The 20875-nt window shown below is 43.6% G+C and overlaps 1 protein-coding gene across 1 annotated transcript; it reads left to right on the forward strand.

Annotated features, from left to right (window-relative positions):
• Positions 1 to 146: 146 nt before the first annotated feature.
• On the forward strand, positions 147 to 19644 carry LOC121046747. The gene is made up of 7 exons (XM_042287410.1): positions 147 to 165; positions 1174 to 1268; positions 1408 to 1578; positions 12966 to 13028; positions 14085 to 14261; positions 18769 to 18873; positions 19582 to 19644. The coding sequence occupies exons 1-7, from the start codon at positions 147 to 149 to the stop codon at positions 19642 to 19644; spliced, it is 693 nt and encodes a 230-aa protein (XP_042143344.1).
• The last annotated feature ends 1231 nt before the right edge of the window (positions 19645 to 20875 follow it).

Consider the following 20875-nt stretch of genomic DNA (forward strand, 5'->3'; position numbering starts at 1 on the left):
GGTATGATAATGGCATATTTGCAATGTGTCAAACCACATTTAAAAAGAATGTACCTTGTGGCTTGCTAATTTCCGGCTAATCTCTTACCCAATCATGCACCGAAGTGCTAAAGGACAACCACAGCTCTACAGAACAAACAACGGCGATGATTTTCACGGTCAATGGTGAGTATTTTAAATCCTATATTGCTCAGTGGACCGACATCTTTTAATTAAAAAAGAAATTATCCGTGTTGAATGCACCACCAGCATGCATAAGATAGTCAATTTGTGAGTAGTAAGCTCGGGTAGATTTGTTCAATGGATTTATCAAAAATGTAAAAATTGCTCTTAATTTTCAGTTAAAACGAAGTGAATGCAGCAGCAGCGAAAAATGTCCGAATATTGTATCCGGTTATGTTCACCTTGGTCGTTCCGGGGTAAAAAATGATTGCAAACGAAGCGTCTCTTTAAGACATATGTGACACCAAAAGTCCATGAAACTTTCTTAAGCAAATTAATTTAACATAAGAGCGCCTACTTTCAAGAAAAACAAGAAGTTAATCTTCAAGCTCAAATTTTCAACCCATCTTACCAGTTGATGAATAGGCAGTCGCTTCTACAACACTCCCCTATTTATAAAAATTTGAAAACAGCGCAAATTACACGAAGGACGGGAACGAGAAGTGAACGAACATGACGCTGACTGGCAACTGAAGTTTATTCCTGCAAGGAACTTGCACCAACTACCCAACTTCATGTCCTGTTGCTCCCCTACTTACTAGTTTTAAGAGGCGGGCGGTGCGCTTCGACGCGATTATATTCAAAGTCTATGTGATTATAGCAGGACATTTCTAATGTGGACGAATAAAAAACAATATTGTACAGAAAAAGTGACTACAGCCAGATTGCGGCTATAACCGTCGTGACTAAAAGTAGTTTCTGTTGGGGAAACTTTTCGATACGTTTACTCACTATTTCGGGCCCCACGTTGAGTCACGGCGAGATACGAACAACTGGAGACAATCAGCAAACGCGAGCGTGCCACGATCGGAAGCAGTCATACTCGGGACGCAAGGTCACGTGACACATCCTCAGCGCTGGATGGGCCCGGGCGAATGCTTTTCAGAACGGAAACGACCTTAGCATATTTTATATATGTGAACGTTTGAACGAACACCTGTTTAATTTCAGGAACCGCTCCAAGCTTGGTTGAAAGCGTAGAGCTGGTGACCATGTATCAGCAAAATGCTTCGACCATCCACCACATCCTTGTTGCCCTTGAACTCGTAAGCAGTGTGCTTTTTTTCTCTCCATATTTTCTGTGCCGTGATACACCATGTATCGCTCAGACACAGCCCATACGAACCTTTGGAGTAATTGAGTTTTGAGTGTCTTTCCCTTAAATTATTCCCTCGAATCTCGCAGGTCGTGGACTTGGTGGTCTACATGCTTGTGTACAAAATATCCATCGAGCAATCGATGATGTTGACGTTTTTGCAAGGAATATCGCTCATGTATGGACTGCACAGCTCCTATATGATGATCGCCATCATCCTGTCGGACGGCACGCGCTACCTCCTACATTTGATCTTCTACGTAAGCATCAAGACACAACTCTTTTAAAGTAAACTTTCTTAGGTATGTGCTTAAAGAATTGAGTTGCTATAGGCGATGCGGGTTATTAAAAGTATTCCAGAAACACTGGGTATAGCAGTGGCGCTGTCGACAAAGCCAATGAACCTAGCCAAAGCGACCAGAGTATCGAACTTCAGCCTGTCACCGTTCACGCAAATGCTGCACTAAGGAGAATACATCCCCACTCCGCTCATTTGCACTAAATAGCACACGTGCAGCGTCAAATCCCAGAGGCACGGTGGTCTCGGAGGTCTCGGCGTATTTAATCTGCACTTTCTCCTGACTTGCAGAGACGCGATTCTGACACTGAAGAGGTGAAACATGGAAACGCGATATATATATATATATATATATATATATATAGAGAGAGAGAGAGAGAGAGAGAGAGAGAGAGAAAACGTAGCGCAGGATGACGAACAGTATTTACGGCAGAAAACGCACTTGAAACGGTTGTTTGAGTTTTTAAAACATATTATTCGTTAAGTTCGCCGACGTTTCGGCCTGAGACAGACCTTTTTCGAGACTGGCGAAGAGACAAAGTCTCTTCGCCAGTCTCACTAGGAGGAAGTCTTGGTGAGACCGGCGTCTTGGTCTTGGGTCACCAAGACCCAAGAGTCTTGGGTCTTGGGTCACCAAGACCCAAGACCCATAAGTCTTGAAAAAGGTCTGTTTCAGGCCGAAACGTCGACGAACTTTACGAATAATGGGTTTTAAAAACTCCAACAACCGTCTCCAGTGCGTTTTCTGCCGTATATATATATATATATATATATATATAATATATATATATATATATATATATATCGTTCTCAATATTACTACGGTTGCACTTGTCAATCTTCACTCAATCCCATTATATATATATATATATATATATATATATATATATATATATATATATATATATATATATATATATATATATATATATATATATATATATATATATATATATATATATATATTGCATGTCGTGTAATGTTTTGTGCCATTTGGCAAGGTATTCCAGGACACCAAAACTACAGAAGACGCAACCCAGGTGTATTTAATTGGTAACTCTGAGCTACGGCGCATCTAGCCGTTCAAACTACGCAGAACCTATCCCAACTGAAGCTTTCATCCAGTAGCCCCTACTCCTCCTGTAGTCACTGACATAGTGAGAACGGCAGAGAGGAGCTTCAGTTTTCTCGCCTCTGGCGCGAGCTTCCTACTTTTGACAACACTTCGGTGTCTTGTGCCATAGCCTCCTCTATGCTCACAAAGCCTGGCAGTTCGACGACGGAGCCATAGAGTGCCCGGTCGCAGATTTGCAGCGCGAGGATCTGGTAGCAAAGAGCATCAAAGAGCCATTTCTCAGGGAGCCTAGACGTCAGCGCACAGCTTTTGCAGCTGCGAGGACCCGAAACACACTTGCTCGCTCAGAAGAAGTATGTTTCGGCGTCTCGCCGCAGCGCGGCGCCAGTCACGTGGCTCTCCTCTCATCCGTTGTTTTTCATTTCGGCGGTCGCTCTTCGTAGGGACCTGTCAGGCTCTGTCAGTATATTGGAGGTTATGCTTGTGCACATCGGGCGCGAGCGCGCAGCCACAGCACAGTTGAAGGCATATACAGGGTGTCACAAAAGAAAATTTACACAATCTTTTTTACCGCAAAATTAAACTAGGCATCGCCGAACGCTCATTCTCCGCCCAAAGGTAGAGCTAGAGGTCACAACCAGATGCCAAAGTTTCAGCCCGATCCCATAACTTAATCAAAAGTTATAAGTGATTTTCTGAAAATTTCAATGGGAAAATGGCGGCCGACAGAGTTTTCAAACACATGGGGCTCTATGGCACCAGAAACCGAAAACGGGCAAAAATGGGCTCCATTTTCCCATTGAACTTTTCATAAAATCACTTATAACTTTTGATTATGTTATCGGATCGGGCTGAAACTTTGGCATCTGGTTGTGACCTCTAGTTCAACCTTTGGGCGGAGAATGAGCGTTCGGCGATGCCTAGTTTATTTTTGGGGTAAAAAAGAGCGTGTAAATTTTCTTTTGTGACACCCTGTATAAAGCGCGTGAAGGAAGCCGGGCGTTTGAAAGACACGCCCTGCTTTCTCACTCTGTCAGTGACTATGCTAGGGTATTTGGTAGAGGTACACTCAAGGTGTTCGATGGGAGGAGCGTGACCATGAGAGTATAGAGAACGCGAGACAGTTGGTTCAAACTGTTTCGCGCCATCGCTGCCTGTTATGAGGCGCAAGCCGACTATCCTATATTGTATGTGCCCGAGTAGGATAAATACTAATTTTCTGGGTTATTCTATAGCTGCTTTTAACGCATAAGTGCATCTATCGAATGAATCGGTGGCATCAGTCCAGGTTGAATAAAGTTCATAATTCACACTTCTAAACATGCCCGTGCGCCCATTTTCCCGCAGAGCACTCGGAGAGCTCACATCTTCGATATGGGGGGAACTCGCCGAATGACGAAACTAAAAATATGTTTAGACCTAAAAATTACCTTTGCGGTGTGGCACTGAGCATGAGGTTCCGCGATTGCGTCATAGTTAGAGCCACGTCGCAGACTTCAGTTTTAGGGTTAAATACATTAGCGGCATGCCATCCCCAGTGCTCCTTCCGTACGCTGGAGAGACTCGCTTTCCGAGTGCTCTGCGGGAAAGTAGGTGCAAAGGCATTTTTTCGTGAAACTTTCTTTTGCTAGGTGTTTGGCATTTCGTGAAACCCACATAAAAGCGTGGCCGCGAGGCTCGACACTGTTTGGTTGACGGGTGGGAGAGGAGGAGTGAGGTGCTCGACGCTGATTGGTAAACGGGGAGGTAGGGGAGGAGGCGTGAGGTAGGCGTCAAGGAGCTCCATCACATATGTGCGCACTGAGAGAGAGAGGAGCTCGAGAGTATGGAAGGCTCTGGAAGATCGCCAGGTTTATTAACCCGAGTAGCGGTAGTATCGCTTCATTCTACGAACAACTATCAAGTGTACACATGGTACGCGTTAAACTATCTGCTGAAGAGCGCCGTGAACGCATGCGTCTGGCGTCTTGAAACTCAGAGTATCACTAAAAGTTTGTCATGCTAGAATGTTTCACGTATGCAACGCAATTAATTGCCTAGCCCTTTGCCGTATCTTTTTTAAGAACGTGTAAATGCGTGCGTAAACTGCGCGTAAGGTTATTGTTAGCGGATTTGCTCTTAAAGAGAATACTGAAATGCAAATTATGCGTTTGATTTTGCATCTGTTGACGGCATATCACCTCTCCTCCCCCCCCCCCCCCCCCCCTTTCCCCCAATTATCTCAGGAAGTTTCCGTAGATTGTTTTTAACAACTTACATAATCCATAAGACGCGTACGTAAATTCTCAGATGAATGTTCCTTCGATAAATGCTGAAGCTTAATGTGATACTGAAACATTGCTCGTTCTGTCGGATTTCAAAATATTTTCCCTTCCAATAACGACTTTTTTTTGTTGTTGTTTCCCTGATCGCGTCATTTACAAGTGGCGTTTCGTTAATCCCTATACAGTTTCTGTGTTTCCAAGCCACGGCTATGATTTCTTTTCTCTCGTCCGGTATCTACATTTACAAACGCTACGAGCCCGCCAAAATTGCCGTGAGTATTTTCTTTGGCTTTGGAGCAAATGGGTGTAGCCATATTTCAGTTATGAATATCGACTGTTCAGAATGGAAGCTTGGGCGTGTTGGTAAGGCATGATAATTAAACTTGCGACGTGCGCTAAAACGATTGCCGCCGGTGCAACTACTTTCTTACAGAACGCTCGGAAAGCCAATCAGTGCAATATATGAAGGTGTTTGGCGCTTAGCCCTAATAATGAAGTCAGCGATGTGGCACAGGCATTAACGTAAACATGAGATACGTTATTCTCACTGTAACATCGCAGACTTGATTATTTGCTCTGAACATATTTTCGGCCTCTACTTTTTCGCATGGACGACTCGTGAACATCCTGATGGCATCATCAGGATGTTCACCTCGGAACTAGAACTCTATATAGCTTGCACGGCCAGGTCTCGACGCTTCAGCGTTAGCCCGAACCCCGCATAGTGTGTCTGTCTGCGCAAACCTACACAACAGTTTGTACCGAGGCGCTTCTGTCAGTGCTTTCGTATATCTGGTCTAGCTACACAGCGCCAGATTTAAGCATGCTCGGCGCTGCGTAGCTCAAGATTCGTTTCGAGCAAGAGACAACACACGCTATGACAGCCACCGTGTTCAAACGTCGAGCTCACTTTTTTTTATTCTGATTACAGTTAGTGGGACATTCCGCAGGTTTCGCGTCGTCGACTGCGCTTCATATCGACGCGGGCCATTTCCGGCACTCCGCCAAAAGATTCCATATTGATATCACGACGCTCGACACGACGTCACGCCGCGCATTACGTCACCTGTTACCTGGCGTCACTGACACCATGACGTGACATTGTCAAGTCACGTTCCACAGTGACACCACGCGACTTAATGACGTCAGGTGACACAATGAGTCACGTGATGTAATGACGTCACGTGACACTTTGATGTCACGCGACATTCAGACGCCACGTGACAATACGTCGTCAGGTGACAGTGGGACACCATGACGGCACGTAGCAAGATAAACATGAGACTGCTAGGAAACAAAGATAACAAAGCGTTTTTGCTAATTATGCCAGAAACTTTCTCGGGGAATAAAAGAAATAAAGCCGGCGAAACCACGGGCGTGGAATTACGCTTGAAGCTTGAGTGCGCGATTCTGGAAGTGTTCTTCAGTGACCACAAGGCGGTGTTAGTTTGTATCTAATAACATTGTATAAGACTTTCAGGCATACACACTAATGATAGGGAACGGTTCGTGCATAGACATGCAATTTCATCGTTCCCTGGATTTCACACTTGGGCGTGCGATTCTCAAAGTGCTCTTCAATCACCACGAGGCAGTCGTAGTTTGTGTCTAATAATCTTTATAACAAGTTTTCGAGATGCTTTTTCCGTGGCGTTCCAAAACGCTACGGAAGTTTCGTCCGGTGGATTTCTCGGTTTAAACACCTATGCGGAGTCTATGGTGCGCCTTCACACCTTTCCCGTTCATCAGTCCGTCTGCTCCCAAATGACACGTTAGCGCCTCCGATGTCACACCTCAGCTCTCGCAGTGTTTCACCTTACGGGTTGTATAAGTGACCTGACTTTTTACATTGGTTTTGTTGGTTAGCCAGTTTATTACATATTTCTTGCGTTCATTGATGCGATTGCGATTGATATTCGCCATCGCCCGCAGCATGGGCGGTGCCAGACAACGCGGGGACCTTACGCAAGAACTAAAATAAAATAAAAATTGGCAGCGACTTTTTTTTTTTAAGTCCTGAATGCAGTACTTAAAGGGCTTCTGACATACCAAAAAAATTCGAAGTGCCCGCCAGTTCCCTGTCACGTAACAATGTACCGCAAAATGTCGGGGCGGTCAAAAGGGAGGCATCGCCGGAAGTCACGTGAGTTATGTCACTCCTCGTGCTTACCGCGACCGCGTGAAATAGTTTTTCATATTTTTGTTATTCTCCGCACCTCCGCGAGCAATCCAAGCAGACAAGGTTTCTTTTATTTGCTCTTCATAGCCTACTGTTGCTGTAAAGGTAGACGAAGAGGAGTCAGTGAACCTAGTAAACAAGTTGTTGTAGACAAAACGCGTATTTTATGCTCGACGTTCACTTGTTCTTGGTACACTCACCAGTTCGTATTCTCTAGACGGCAGGCATCTTCAGCCTGGACAGTATCCGATGATTCCACGACCTCGCTTTCTGAACCTTCAGCAGTGCGATCGGGCGTGTCGTATGCTAGCAATCCTAATTTCTGCAAGCGTTCTAATTTTTTTTTTTTTTTCAGAGCTCGATAGCTTGTTTTGTGCTTAGTATGGCTTTGTACCATCGGACTGATGGCATGCACTCGTACACTGGCTTGTACTCGCAACGCTTTCATCATTGAGCTCCATCACGTCGATCCACTGGCTCTTCGTCCTCAACTTTTACAGCACGCAAACTGACCAACGGTGCAGCGATAAAAAGCTAGTGGACCTGAAACTTCGTTTTCTACGATCGCTCGTGGAAAATACCAAAATATAAAAACAAAAACAAACAAGAAAAGTCTTAGGCACGGGTGTGGAGAGCACGAGGAGTGAAACTTACGTGACTTCCGGCGAACCCACTTTTAGTGACGTAGGTCGATGCCTCCCTTCTGACCGCCGCGACACCTTGCGGTACATTGTTACGTCACAGGGCACTGGCGAGCACTTTGAATTTTTTCGGCGTGTCGGAGGCCCTTTAAAGTGCAATCTTTTAATATGCGAAGCGCAAGTTTGTCTGCTTATTTCTTTTTTTTTCAGCAGTTGTTGTGATGTCAGAGCGCCGAGCTCTGATTGGCTCTGACTGAAGGATAGTGGGTATACCTCAAAGCAAGCTGCCTCGAGGTCTACCCACTATCCTTCGGTCAGAGCCAATCAGAGCTCGGCGTTGAGATGTCATCCCAACCCCTGCAAAAAGAAGCAGACGAGCTTGCGCTCCGCATTATCTAGAAGCCATTAAACCGTCGTTTCGGGGAATGACGAAGAACCTTTATTTTTAGCTATATCGCCGGTACATTAAACTGAGAAACTAGATGCACAGGGCACGTGGCGTCAATTTCCCCGCTAAATTTAGCGGGGAAACTAAATTGGTGTATAGGTCACGTGACGTTAGTTTTCCTGCTAGATTTGGTGGGGAAATTTTATTGATGTGTCGGGGTGTCGTCAGGTCACGGGGCCTCAAATTCCCCGCTAAATTTAGCGAGTAAACTAATGCTGTTGGTCGGGCAACATCAATTTCTCCGCCAAATTTAGTGGGAAAATTGAATTGGTGTATAGCTCACGTAACACCAGGAGTGACGCCAATATTTTCGCTAAGTTTAGCGGGGAAACTAAATTGGGTGTGCGTCTCGTGACTTCAGCTCACGTGGCATCGAATTTCCCGCCAAATATAGCGTGGCAAGTGGATTGGTTAATAGGTCAAGTGACGTCAGGTCAGGTGATATCAAGTAACATCCCGTAATCAATACACCTATTTAGTTTCCCCGCTAAATTTAGCGGGAAATACATGGACGAACGTACGGGTGAACGTACGGACGGACGGAGGGACCGACGGACGGATGGATGGACGAATGAACAAAGGGACGGACGGACAAAATTTTGGGGATGGGGGAGGTTCCGTTAAAAAGCACTTCATGCTTCAAAACGAAAATTGCATTCATATAAACAAATGTACACGTAAAAGGTCCGAAAGGTAGCAACAGATGCCAACAAATTAGAGCTAAAGGGCAATCAGTGGGTTGTCACGCTTCCGGTATCTATTTAATGCGCTCGTGTGGCACGGAAAGAAGAGCGCAGTTTCGTATGTCTGCAATCGTGCAAATAAAATAGAAGGGATTTAGTTCCTTGCCTTTCGGCCTAGGAAAAAAAAAAAAGTTTTAAGACATTTAGACAGAGAGTTTTTCAGATTAAAGACGCTTATTTATGCTAGGCGGCGTTTTGCACAATTATAACGTACCATCAACCAAATCAATTTTTGCTTCTTCCGAATGCGGTGTAAGGTTTCCATAAATTACAGAGCGTTCATGCAGTATCTGATATGCAGTGGCGTGCTCCATTGTACACCAAGACATTGTTAAAAAAAATTAAAAAAAATGCTCGGGAACTCCGTTGGAAGTATCGTCAGCAAGAGTGCGGGGGCTCTAAACTCCTCAACACACAAAGTTGGAGGCAAAAGTTCACGGAGCGCGCCGAATATGGACTATCGCGACGATGACTTGGCGCTTTTGTCGCCGGCGTCCAATCGGCGCCCTCCGCGAACTTTCGGCTCCAACTTTGTGTGTTGAGGAGTTTAGGGCCCTCGATATTCTTATCCCCGGTTAACGTCGGATCGTCACACGATAATTCTAAGATGTTCTACGCTTCTCCTATTTAAGCAGGCACTCGTGGGTACACAATAGGATATTATACTTCGTTTCACTCCGGCCACAGCCGGCACGATGGAGACAGTCGAGCAACGCCAAGCGTGCATGGTCAAGGCACTCGTCGTCTTTTTGCATTTGCTGCTTTAGCCTAAATGAATTGCGCTAGGTAAATGCATCATGATCCTGTGATTTTTTTCTTTTTTTTTCTTTCTTTTTGAGCGTGATTGGTTGGTGATATTGCGGGTTTTTTAGCCTTACCCATGTACTCCAGGCTCCTTCCAATAGAACGTTTATTCAGCGAACGTTATTGTGGGCGCTGAATAGTAAGCAGATACCGACCCATGATATTTGAAGTCTTGCGGATAATCATAATGAACTACGTTTACTTCTTCGTTTTTTTTTTTTTGTTTTTTTTTTTCTAGATCTTCGCACTTATTGCTGGAGCGCTGCACACTGGCCATTTCATCTACACCTTGATTCGCCATCACTCGTGACACCGGAGCCATTGTCCTCCCACGGCTGCACTGAGGAATATTTGCTTATATAGTACATCTTTTTATAAATGACAAAATCAAGTGGTGTCTTCGGGAACTTCTGTTCAGCTGTGCTTTGAATCGCAAACATGAATGCTCAAAATAAACCAGTTTAATCATTTGAAGTTAAAAAATAAAAACCTTATGCTACGTCAGAGAACGCGTGATGTTTTTTTTTTTTTTCACATTTGTTCGAGAAAATAAAAATATCATGTTATCAGCTGAATATGTATATATAATTGTAAAAGACAATAAAGAATTTCGAAAATACACCAGATTGGCGAGTGAAACTCTCAGTACAACGAGCGTGTGCGACGGCATTCGTGACTTCTATGACAGCGACGAAGAAGAAGAATCGGCGCTCGAGTGCCTGTAGAGCCTGATTCCGAGACAGGCCGAACCATTCGAATATCCGCGTCATGACGACTGCGCCGGTGGGTTCCCCGACGCCCGCTCTTCCAGCTGAAGCGAGTCCAACCCTTCAACAGACTGTAAGTAAAAGACCTGGGGTGACGTCATCTACAAAATGCCTCCAGAAACCTTGCTTACGAAACGAGCCGAACTACGCAGTTAAATCATATATAGAGTCGGTAGCTATCCATACCGTGAACGAATAGCGTGAACTCAGGGGGGCTATGTTGCGCTTTTTGCACTCCCAGGGGTGCTATGTTCCGCTTTTTGGACTCCCAGGAGACTTGGAAGAGGGAAGTGACGTCAACGACACAGCAAATGCAGATTGGATGTTGACAGAAGAAAACGAAATCAACACCCAATCTGCGTTTGCTGTGTCGTTGAGGTCACTTCCCTCTCCCTAGTCTCCTGGGAGTCCAAAAAGCGCAACATAGCCCCCCAGGAGACTAGGGAGAGGGAAGTGACGTCAACGACACAGCAAACGCAGATTGGGTGTTGATTTCGTTTTCTTCTGTCAACATCCAATCTGCATTTGCTGTGTCGTTGACGTCACTTCCCTCTTCCAAGTCTCCTGGGAGTGCGAAAGGCGCAACATAGCCCCCCTGATGTTATTGTCTGCACGCCAAACACAAAATGCATCTGGCACACCCTAGCTGAGGATGGGAAGTTAATTCAAATCGTTTGGGTGTATTTGTGATGCAACCTAAATAACGTTTATTGTTTTTCGTAGACACGTGTGGCGAGCGCGACGCAAAAGAAGGATTTATGCAGAGTTTCGGCGAGGATTCGATGCACTGAGCTTCCACTGGCCAACAATGTATTGTTCAGGAAATTTCTACGATCGGTGCATGCATTTCCATGTACAACAGTCTCAGCTCATCGTGCAGTGCGGAAAGAAATGAAAAGCACACACGCATCCTAACTGCGGCATATGCTCACTGAAGAAACAATATTTCCCGACCCATTCCTTCCTGTAATAAATAATTCGTTTTCCTGCATGCCACGAAGCTCACCTCGGTGTGAGTTTAACTGTTACAGACTGCAAACATCTGTCAAATTGTGTCTCCAAGAAAACAACTTACCCAGGATGGCTTGTCTAACAAAGTGCTTAAAAAAAGATATCTAAACTAAATTTAAAAACAAGCATCCGCGCTATGTTTTCGATTTTTCTCTAAAAATGCGAAGAGGTTCACCGATCGGAAATTAGCTGAAACGTTGCACAAAAGTTAAACGCCGCGGGTTCACGTGAAAAAGCGTTTGAGCGATAACCGCAGCAGTATTCTTTGGTGTTTATTTTACACATAAAAAAGGATCTTTAAATCTCCTTTGGAACGAATCTTATTAAATTGTGTTTCCTCTTTTCCGTGTCTATAAGCGCGACCACCTTTTCAAATATTCAGCACCAACTCGCCCAACAGTCGGCATTGATTTGCCTACGTATCAAACGATAACCGTCATATCCTCACTCACAAATATAGAAACACCGTCTTCCTTTTTTTAATATTTGCATCGTCTATGAATGCGTCGTATTTGGTTCTAGATTTAATTTTAAAAAAAAGATATGACCGCCTTTTATTTTTTATTTTTTCAAATTGGTCATTCCCATATGATTGAGAAGTTCATATTTATACGTCTGTTCCCAATGCGGCAACCGTAACTTTAAAAACTCAGTCTGTAGAAGCGACAGCTAAAATGTATTCGATGGGAACATTGCAACATCTTGTCGCTTGTCTTGCTTACGTGTGCTTTTTTTTTACTAACTTAGCGTTAATGCGGGTGAAACCAGCATAGACGATATATTATATTACTTTGATCTAGCCCTCTAGGTATGTATATAAAAAAACAATAATGTTTCAGTGTCCACCAAACGTAGCACTTCCACTTGGAACCATGTCAGGGATGCATCAGCATATGGAATTTGTCCTTGCCGTTCTATAAACTGACACATCTATTTACTGTCAGTAAACTCTACTGCGTCATAACTCTAGACTTCACCTCCCTTATTTATGGCATGTCTCTGCCATCAGTAAAATGCAAATTCGAGTGTAAAGACGCTTTACTCATTGGTTTGGAGAGTAGCTTTCCTTGACGCACAAGATTTAGGAGCGGGAACCAACTGATCAAGGTTAATTGTAACGACTAGATCACCGAGACTGACGGCACAAACCGGACAGCATCAACACGCAAACCAGGAAACTCCCCTTGTGAGTGTTGTCTTGTTTGTGTCGCAAGTCTCAAATTTTTATTTGGTATTTTTTTTTTTTTTTTACGAGGCAGCCGGGGGAAGAAAGTATATGCTTCAATAAGCGCCTCGTGCTTTCAAGCTGGACGATAGCACTTAAAGAACTCGAAGCGAAAACGGCGAATGCCATGACCCGACCCAGGCAGACACGTCCCCGAGCGAAGGGGAAGGAGATTTGTCGGATGTTCCCCAGCGGATCAAGGTCGACCCTGGATACATGACCACAGGCCAGGGTATCCTCACCACAGCAGAGACCGTGAGTGAAGTCATTCCTTGGCATAAATGATGGTCATCAATGTGATACACGCGCTCGGGACAAGGTCTGTTATTTCCGCCGGGTTTTGTGCAAGGTAATAAGTATAGATAATTGCCTTAGCTCCAGAGGCAGAGTTACATTAATGTCTACACGATTGCAAGCTCGAAATTCTGGCCACTCCTTTGTTTTGACTCATGTGGGCAAGAGCGTGAGGTTAGAATCACGAGCACATTGCACGTAATTGCATTCATGGCGTATACCGGCCAGGACGCCGGCAACACTTGGTAATCCCTGCGCGTATGTTTCATGTCAAAATAAAGCACAAACAGAGTACGGGAAATGCGTAAAACGTTTAAAAAAATGTAAAAAAATATAGGCTCTTGTCAGCTTTTTGAAGCGTTTAAATGCTGTACAACGCTTTAAGCACTTTTAGTTTCGGAACTCACCCGAACCTGAAATTATACAATCTTTGGCCTTACTACATCGCGCACTCTAAGAAATATCCGTGCGACTACTTTAACGCACAACTCTCGGACAGCCGAACACTGCCATGAATGCAGGGAACACGATGAATTATGGGGTCGGAAAATCGTTTTTACAAAAAAAAATATATTGGCTATCAGTCATTGAGAAAGGTATTTCGCGTCCTCACGTTATGTTCAGTGTCACACCGCAGACCTCATGTTTAGGTAAAAGAATTATTGTTTTGGCAGTTTTTTTTCTTTTTTTGACTGCACTGTGAGAAAATATAGTCGTGATGTTTCTTCTTTTTTTATATATCTATTAATTGCTATGCTTAATAATTACAATTCCCTAAATAGGTGTAAGCGGGAGTCGACCTCCTGAAGCACCAACTTCAAGATTTCGCGTATACTTCGGCATAGTTTGGCGCATGTATGCATTTAAACGCCATGTCCAACTAAAAAAAAACACACCTAAGAGATGGGGCAGCATGAAAGAAGGCAACAAAGCGCTTTGCCCAACTGAAACAGTAGTGCGCTGTTTATCCGCTCAACGGATTACGCTTAGTGCAACACCGCCTTCGTCATACCCCAGGTTGGAGCAGCATGCCTCATGGTCTTGTACCTGCTCATGTCCAGCAACGTGACCATTCAGTGGTACGCACACGTCACCTTCCTCGTCTCCTTCACGTACTGCCTCAACAACCTGCTCATCATCATTGCCGGCATTTCTTCTCCTTCGACGCAGTTTCATCTGCCCCAGACCGCTTTTGTAAGCACCAATAATCGCTCCTTTACCTAGAAGCCCTGTGCCAAGTGGCTTTTTTTTATGCTTGAAATTTAGTTTTGATTTTAAGTCGTCATGAACGCGTGACACGACGAGTAATTTTATCGTTAAATGAAGTATCTAAAAAGCGGGAACAATACACGGAAAGGTTGAATGGTACATACACGTACGGTCGCGGACGATACGAAAAAGCAGGCGAGCACGAGACTTAAAAGGCCTGCAGCGCTGTCTGTCAAAAGAAATCTCAGCCATTATCGAGGCTTCGGCGGCAGTTAAATTTGTGTCCGCAATTCTCACTTGATTGGCTGTTGCTGAATTAATGCTGATTTCAGCGCCCAATCTAGAGGAGTTCCGCTGCAAAAAGCGAAATCAAGCACGGCTCAAACCACCGGGTCGGCAAGTTGAGCAGTCACATATTCGGGCGTTTGATATCAAAGGGGCTGCGCAACAACATTGGGTAGGAATACTCGAAAGCAACGCCACAGACCAAGAAGCTCCTTCGTCGCGGTGGGAGGAAAAAGCAAACCTTTTCTTTCAGCCTTTCCTTCGCAAACCTTGATGACGGAGTTGCGGGGTCAATGCCAACAATGCAATCCCCAGGAGTGCGACATCAATCTCCGCTGCGGCGATATTTAAATTCTGCTGATGCAGTGGACACGCACACTGTGTGAAAAACATTGGCGGCATATAATCGGCTCCAGATCAAGTGGCCGCTTTTTCTGGCTGCGAATTGAGAGGGTAAACGGTGGTCGGTTTTCTCGGACTTTTTCTGCGACTGCCACTGCCACTTCGTAGAGGAAATAGGCAACCTGCGTTTCATAGGTCATAAATGTCAAGGAATAATTCTAAGCTGTATTTATTGAAAGTAGAAAAATTTTTGCATCGCCCCTTTAAGGTCGCGGAATAAACAACAATAGGCTTTTTTTTTTCTTTTTTTTTTCATTAGGCACGCAATCCTGATTTAAGAACATTGCCGAAATCGGTGTTGGCTCAGCAATCGTTTGCCGCCCACGAAGTGGGGAGTAACGACAAAAATCGAACAGCTGCTGAAATGACGCTCGTGCACATGACAGCCTCGATGATAGCTCAGCTTTCTTCCTTTAGATAGCACTGAAGGTCTCTTCGGAGCCACGGGCTCGCATCGGCTTTTTCTTTTTCTTATATCGTCCGCGATTGTACAATATGAACTAGGAAGCCACGATTCCAAAACGATGTTGTAATGTAGTTTAATTGGCCTAACCTGTGCGTGCGCCCCAGTGTCCGGCTCTAGAATATGGGCACTTTAGTCGCACTGAGAGAGCAGCTTCTTGCTTTTAAAATTCCCCAGGGATTTCGGCGGGGGGTCTAATACCCCTCTGAGGAGTAGATCCAACCGTCGCGTCCCTAGCGGCGAAGTTGAGAAATAAACCCATGGTTACAACATGAATTGTTTGGCCGTGTTTGTGACCCAGCGCTCGACTGACGTAATCGAAAGCTCTGCCAGCGTTTGGATTCATGTGCATGTCATTAGTTCAAAGACAAGTTGCTTGTCAAAACCCATGTCCCACTACCCCCAACCCCTGAGGTGACTACAACAGAGACCCCCTGCGGCCGTCCACAGGTGCGATATTTTAGGCACCACATACGCGTATATGACTGCTACATGTATAAACGGCCATTATTCTGACACAATACTATTTTGCGACCATGTACAGTCGGAGCCCGTTTCAACGATTTCGTGGTCTTACCGCGCGCGCCTTAAATACCGTATAGATACCGTACGCGCCTAAAGGCCAAAGAGAGCAATGGAAGTTCAATGCTCAAAGTCGCTTCTCTGCGCTGGGTAATTCAGCTAAGGGCGAGCATGGGATCTAATACGCCATCTGTCTCTTACTTCTTATGATAATAAGTGATGCTAATAAGAGCTGTTTCTTCTCTTTTTTCTAAAATTTAATTCATGGAAAGGGTGGGGGCGGCAAAATGTTTCAATAAACGAAAACATTTTGACTAAAATTATTTTTGACACTCTCCTAGGGGTCAGCAACGTATTCTGTAAAAGCCACAACTTGAAGATGTCATTTATATATATATATATATATATATATATATATATATACAAGATGATTGAAGCTTGTAGGCCGGTGATTGTTCAAATACACAAGAAAGATTCATGGACTGAACAAAAACAAGGAAAGGGTTATTGACACACACACACACACACATATATATATATATATATATATATATATGTGTGTGTGTGTGTGTGTGTGTGTGTGTGTCAATAAGGCTTTCCTTGTTTTTGTTCAGTCCATGAACCTTTTTTGTGTATTTGAATAATCACCGGCCTACAAGCTTCAATCATCTTATATATATATATATATATATATATATCAGGGTGTCGAACCGGAACCGAACCGAACCGAAAACCGGAACCGAACCGGTATTTTTTCCGGAACTGAACCCGAACCCGAACCGTTATATTGTTATCGCGATGAACCCGAACCGAAACTGAACCGGAAAAAAATAACGGTTACCGGCTCATGTCAAAACGGTTCGGCCACGCGCTGTTGACAATGAATGTGCTATCAATGTCATTTGTTTTTTAAGTGCCGTCAACTGACACACACCTCGCTTATATATTTTTCTTCTCCACTCAGTCTTAGGAATATAAACGCTGCATCCATGAATCTTGACAAACGCTGCATCCATGAATCTTGGCATAGGAACCAGTATTGCGCTGGTCGCGGCTTGCACGGAAAAAAGAAAATTGGAAGGCTGTGCAAAAAAAAAAAAAAAAAAATCGCGTCACAGTATTTTATTTTTCTACAATCTCGTAAATCCTAAATGCTGCTGTGTGCTCATTTCATAACACGTTTTTAGAACGCGCGAGTTCTTGAAGCTTGCTTCCATCGGAATGAGAAAAGAAAAGGCTGTGTAGTTTGATAATAATGCATCCGGTTTCGTATAGGCACTTAGAAGCTAACATATTTGTGAGACAGCGAACTCTTTTATTTTAATATTTATCCTATTACGTCCTTCTGGCGTTGCGTTCGGTGAAGTGTTTTTCATATTACGTATCTTGTTTAATGAAAACTTCATTAAGGGTTTAATTTGAGTTACCGAAGGCTAGTTCAAATAAAGAAAGCTGTATTTTCTCCCCACTGTTCCTTCAATTGCTTACACGCCGAGGGTGTGGGATAGTTAGCGAGTTCTACTTGTAAGTGGGTTTGTAAGGAGGTCGCGGATTTTACAGCTACTGCGTCGGACCCAATTAGATGAAGTCCGAATGCGTAAACGTCGGTGAGGTAACCTTTGAGTGCACATAAAGAAACCATTCCTGGTAAAAAATCCCTGAGCCTTACACTACGATGTACCCCGTTTCGCATGTGCTGATTTCAGATGTTTTATTTGTAATTTATTTTGATGTTGCAATTTGTCATTTATAATTTCCGAACCGGTTCGCGGATCGAATTAATCAAACCGGAACTGAACCGGAACAAAATTAATTTACCTGAAATTGAAACGTAACCGAACCCGTATTTTTTTCGGTTCGACACACTGATACATATATATATATATATATATATATATATATATATATATATATATATATATATATATATATATATATATATATATATATGTATATGTATATATATATATATATATATATATATATATATATATATATATATATATATATATATATATATATATATATATATATATATATATATATATATATATATATATATATATATATATATATATATATATATATATAAACAACGGGCATGGTGGCGGGAGGCCGAAGGCGTGGGTATAAAACTGAGACAAAAAAAACCCTTAGTGAAAAACAGCAACAACGGACGATTTAACCTCCGACGTTTCGGCCGGAGTCCGGCCTTCGTCAGGAAGAACTTTTACAGATGAACGCGGGTGGTATTTATACAAAATAAATATATGTACAAATGTATAAATACCACCCGCGTTCATCTGTAAAGGTTCTTCCTGACGAAGACCGGACTCCGGCCGAAACGTCGAAGATTAAATCGTTCGTTGTTGCTGTTTTTCACTAAGGGTTTTTTCTTCTCAGTTTTATATATATATATATATATATATATATATATATATATATATATATATATATATATATATATATATACATATATATATATATATATATATATATATATATATATATATATATATATAAACGAAGCAGGTGGCTAGGAACATACAATATGACCGTGGTTGTAAACGACTCTTCACCAAATCGTATCTAAAATAAATAGCGAGCACCAGTTCGGCCTCATTTCACCTTACCTGATGGTTATATAAGCGAGAAAAAACCACACACATTCCCCCAATCCTTTCTACAGAAGTCGCTCACAGTCGGAAGGTCAAACTGACTAGCATGTTTTGAGTACAGAAAAATCGGTGCCCAAAGAGCGAGTTCAGGGAGCGAGAGAGTCACATCACCGGGGGTTGACGGCGTATTGCTCACCCACAGTACGTGCTGTACCACGGGCTGGCCGGCTTCGTGTACGTCGTGGGAGCGGCGCTTTTTCACACCTGGCACAAGACGGACGAACTACCCTACAAATCGGTCACCGGGGTAAGTCCCGCTTACGTGCGTTCGATTCTCGAAGACAATCGCACATCAATGTTTGGATGGATGGGGAGTTGGAGGCCAACATTGTCCTTTCTTGTTGCAAATAAACTTATGGTCATTATTATAAGTCGCGCAGAACATCATGTTCCTTTGTTTGGCGCACTTTTTTTTTTTTTTTTTCACGAGCAATGTGTAAAATGGAACGCTCAGGATGCGGTGATTCTCGAACTCGGTTACCACGTAGATGCTTGGCGTCTATCGGTGGCTTGGAAACAGAACTGTTGCGTTACGACACTAATAACCGGCTGAAACTACTATATACCCTCACGCCGCCGTGCTTAGGCGCGAAGCTGTAACATCACTGAGTGACTGAAACTCGAATCCAAAATATGTACAGTCGTTAATAATAACCACATAAGAAAAAAACATAATCGCAGCTTTTTCTCAGTCAGATAAAAAGGCAGTCGACAGTTGTTATTTTTCAGATTGCAGAACGAAAACTAAGCAACACTGAGATGCGCACAGAGGCGTATTTCAACAAATCAAAAAGTTTGTGTTACTTGTTCCTACGAAAACTCGAGATATGAGAAATGAAAAATAAGGGTGAGAAGCATAGCCAGGATGGAGCTATACAAATATCGTTCGTTTTCGCAATCGGTCACTCTGCATTTAGTTATGGGCAGAAAACGTCGCATCGATCTTCTTTTTCAGTACGTTGAAGTCGGCCTGGGGATAGTTCACTGCTTCCATACACTCGTCAACTTCATCAAGTGATCATCAAGCGACACCTTTATTCGAGACATTCTAGCCAAAAATAAAGTATGAAGGTGAACAATAAACGTGTCATTTCTTTTAAGAACCAAAAATGTTTGACCGCTTGATAGAAGTTGTGTCTTTTCCTGTATTATTTTTTTTTTTTGCATTCTTACGAGCACATGCAAAAAAATGAAAGATGTTTACAACTGTCTGTAATGCCGAATTAGAGCGCAGAGAGGAGGAGGGGAGGGCACGGAAAGGAGGGTATGTCCCTCCTCCTCCGTACTCTCTCCTCCTCTCCTTCTCCTCCCCTCCTCCTCCCTCCCTCCTCCTTCATGACGTCACTCGTGGCCCTAGTGGCCCTCATGACGTCACACGTGCCGTCTCGTGCGACGTCATTATGGGGAAACGTCCCATAATGTGAATGCGCGGTTACGCCGACGGCGACACCGCTCAAGCCGGAAATGGGTGCCTAAGAGCTGCGCTCTAATAGATTGGTCCGACTTTTCTATAGGTTCTGCAATAACATCTTGGTGTTTGAAAGTGAACATTCGAGAGAAGTCTCTCTGGTTGCTCCCCACCCAGAGAGACTTCTGTCGAATGTTCACTTTCAAGTCGTTACGCTCTGACTTCGGAGAGGAGACAGCGCAGCTTGCAAAACGATATGTGAACACTACCCGCAGCATCACTACATTTAAGACCCACCTTGACTTCACAATGGCCTGTCGGGATTCCCTCATGGTTCCACAGAGCCTTCGTCTTAAAGGGGCGGTGCCCAACGATGTTCAGACTTTTCCAATAAACTGCGAAAATTAATCTGTGTCACCCATGGAACGGTAAACAGAAACCCGTATTTTCTCGCGAGCGCTAGTTTTTATCTAAAAAAAGATGAAACAAATCGAAGGTCAAGGTGCCTCTCAACTCTCCACGTCGCCTCTCGTGTGACGTACACATCGCGACACTGTTAGCGCGAACACGACATCGTCGCATTTTCGCATTTGACATCTAAATAGTTTAAGCAAGGGCTAAATTCTATCGCTTACATTATAGAACTAAATTAGCTCTTTCCGTAGCAATAATAACTTGGATTACATCGCTTGGTTTCCAAGAGAAAAACAGAAAAAACCGGCGATCGCTTGTTCGCACTAACAGTGTCGCGCTCTGTACTCTGGGGGATCACGTGGTTTCCCCTTGGGTTCTCTCTTCAGAGACCCCAGCCGCTTCCTCCACGATTATCATCTTTTAAAAG

The sequence above is a fragment of the Ixodes scapularis genome, unplaced genomic scaffold (genome assembly GCF_016920785.2).
Source record: "Ixodes scapularis isolate PalLabHiFi unplaced genomic scaffold, ASM1692078v2 PGA_scaffold9__187_contigs__length_104089568, whole genome shotgun sequence".
NCBI lineage: Eukaryota > Metazoa > Arthropoda > Arachnida > Ixodida > Ixodidae > Ixodes > Ixodes scapularis.